This window comes from Aegilops tauschii, chromosome 7 (genome assembly GCF_002575655.3).
Source record: "Aegilops tauschii subsp. strangulata cultivar AL8/78 chromosome 7, Aet v6.0, whole genome shotgun sequence".
Lineage (NCBI taxonomy): Eukaryota > Viridiplantae > Streptophyta > Magnoliopsida > Poales > Poaceae > Aegilops > Aegilops tauschii.
The window spans coordinates 186,034,470-186,037,392 of NC_053041.3; the positions used below are offsets into that span (position 1 = coordinate 186,034,470).

Sequence of the window (2,923 nt, forward strand, 5' to 3'; positions counted from 1 at the left end):
TGTTATTCCTATCGTATGAACTGAGGCCTAAGTGCAGTAGAGAGCAGAAAGTGTGCGCAGTTTTGCTGACCTAAAAATATGTTGGTTATTTCCAACAAGGATTACCAGCTATGTCCAATGTATTTTCTGTTTGCTAGGGTTTTGTTTTGCGCGGGGAGTGTCAGCGGGTGCTGTGTCGTGCAGTCCTGTGTAGCTGCTGCCCTGCTGACGTGGCCGAATAATGAAAATAAAGGTGATGTTTCCGTTTTCGCAGTAAAGCTCACATTTCACACACGATGTGCAGGTATATCTGTCCGGACGTTGCACCTACTGCGCCACTGACTGGCTATTCGTTTGTGCACTAGTACCAAGCTGGTTGTTTTTTTTCTTTCAAAAAACCAAACTGGTTGTTGAGTCGTGCGGTGCAGAGCACTGCTACATCTCCCAAAACAATCGAGGCCCTCTAGTATTAAGCCACCTGGACCTGGCAGAGCTTTTATCCCTCCTGCCCTGCACGAGCTAGCCGAAAAGAGCAGAGCATCCACGCTCCTCGCACTCGCAGAAAGAGAAAACATCTCCACGGTCTCGCCGGCAATGCCGACCTCCGGCGACGCCTCGGGCGCCCTGCCCCACCCCCACGTCGTGCTCCTCCCGAGCGCCGGGATGGGCCACCTCGTCCCGTTCAGCCGCCTCGCGGTGTCCCTCTCCTCCCCCGGCCACGGCTGCGGCGTCTCGGTCGCCACCGTGCTCCCCACCGTGTCGTCCGCCGAGTCGGCGCACCTCGACGCCCTGTTCGGCGCGTGCCCGGCCGTGCGCCGCCTCGACTTCCACCTCGCGCCGTTCGACGCATCCGAGTTCCCCGGCGCCGACCCCTTCTTCCTCCGCTTCGAGGCCATGCGCCGCTCCGCGCCCCTCCTCGGCCCGCTCCTCGCCGGCGCCGGCGCGTTGGCGCTCGTGACGGACATCGCGCTGGCCTCCGTCGTCATACCCGTCGCCAGGGACCTCCGCCTCCCCTGCTACGTCCTCTTCACCGCCTCCGCCGCGATGCTCTCCCTGTGCGTCCACTTCCCCGCCTACCTCGACGCGAATGCCGGCGGCCCCGTCGGCGACGTCGGCATCCCGGGCGTGTACCGCGTCCCCAAGGCTTCCATCCCGCAGGCGCTGCACCACCCCGAGCACCTCTTCACCCAGCAGTTCGTCGCTAACGGCCGAGAGCTCGCCAAAGCAGACGGCCTCCTGGTGAATTCCTTCGACGCGTTCGAGCCAGAAGCCATAGCTGCGCTCCGGAATGGCTCCGTCGCAGCCGGGTTCCCACCGGTTTTCTCGGTTGGTCCACTCGCTCCGGTGAGCTTTTCGGCAAGTGAACCGCCGGAAAATCAAGCTGATTACATGCGGTGGCTCGAGGCGCAGCCGGCGAGGTCGGTGGTGTACGTCAGCTTCGGCAGCCGGAAGGCCATATCCAAGGACCAGCTCAGGGAGCTCGCCGTCGGGCTCGAGGCGAGCGGCCACCGGTTCCTGTGGGTGGTGAAAAGCACCGTCGTCGACAGAGACGACGAGGCCGAGCTCAGCGAGCTGCTCGGCGAAGGGTTCTTGGAGCGTGTGCAGGGGCGGGGCATGGTGACCAAGGGTTGGGTGGAGCAAGAAGAGGTTCTGAAGCAAGAATCCATCGGTCTGTTCATCAGCCACTGCGGCTGGAACTCGGTCACGGAGGCGGCGGCGAACGGATTGCCGGTTCTGGCATGGCCGAGGTTCGGGGACCAGCGGGTGAACGCCGGCGTGGTGGCGCGCAGCGGGCTCGGCGTCTGGGAGGAGCGGTGGAGCTGGGAGGGGGAGGAGGGAACGGTGAGCGGGCATAATATCGCGGAGAAGGTCAAGACTGTAATGGCGGACAAGACGGTGAGGAATAAGGCGGTAAGCGTCCAGGATGCGGCGGCGGAGGCAGTCGCCGACGGCGGCACGAGCTACCGGAGCTTGGCCCAATTCGTGCAACGTTGCCGGGATCTAAGCGTCAGCAAGTAATACGACATGGCTACATTTCGAAGAAGCGTGAACAAGCAATAATTGCTGTATAGTACCTCGACTATTGTTAAACAAACGATCTGCCATTTTATTGGAAACTGAACAAATGTAAGAACGAAAGAATGAACACGCTGTTACAAAAACCAACGACAAATACATGTGATAAAGCTAGTACAAGTTACGTTAGGGCATAAACGGAACGCTTGCCCTACACTTTCATCCGCAATACAAACAAAATTTAAACTAGATGGACAAATATTATGCAAACATGATGTAACCCATGCAAATGACAAAAATTCAATATAATTTACATAAATCAAAAGATATTTTCGTATATTCAACTAGAACTTAGAAAAACTCTAAAGTAATTTATAGCGGACGATGACCGGTGACCTCGTATGCCAGGTCGGGCTGGCCGGTGGCCCCTCCGTTGCCCTCTACTGCGCCCGCCGATGCTCCGCGACGACGAGCCACCACCGCACTCAGCTAGGTAGTGGAGGACGCCCCCGCGCGACATCGCGATCGCCAAGGCACATCCTCATTCACGGACTTGTCGCACCAAACGCAGCACAATTGTGAGATCTGCTCGTCGATGCGGGCGTATCAGCCGCGCGGCAGTGGCAACTGAGAAGGCTACTTCGACCGCTACGCCGCATTGAAGCGGCGTCTGTCCGCCTGCTCACGCTATTTTAAGCAGGGTTCTTGCGTCGGCCAACCCCATATCCTCTCCTCTCTGCACACCCTCTCCGTGATCTGATCCGATCCTCTCATGCGTCGCTACTGTAACATCCTGGATTTTGCCCTTTTTTCTGATGATTTTCCTGGATTTCTTGATTTGAATTGTTTTTCCGTGGCTATGTGGTTTTGAAACTTGGGAAGAACATGTCTTTCTAGGTTTTATAGTGGCTTGCCATCCTCATCATCA

General features: G+C 57.6%; 1 protein-coding gene across 1 annotated transcript; it reads left to right on the plus strand.

Annotated features, from left to right (window-relative positions):
- The first annotated feature begins 292 nt into the window (after positions 1 to 292).
- Positions 293 to 2,145, plus strand: LOC109732196 (UDP-glycosyltransferase CGT). The gene has a single exon (XM_020291392.4). The coding sequence runs from the start codon at positions 574 to 576 to the stop codon at positions 1,996 to 1,998; it is 1,425 nt and encodes a 474-aa protein (XP_020146981.1). The 5' UTR covers positions 293 to 573; the 3' UTR covers positions 1,999 to 2,145.
- Positions 2,146 to 2,923: the final 778 nt, after the last annotated feature.

What these genes read in the sequence shown, in the direction of transcription:
- LOC109732196 (XM_020291392.4), top strand. Translation starts at nt 574, where the DNA reads ATGCCGACCTCCGGCGACGCCTCGGGCGCCCTGCCCCACCCCCACGTC.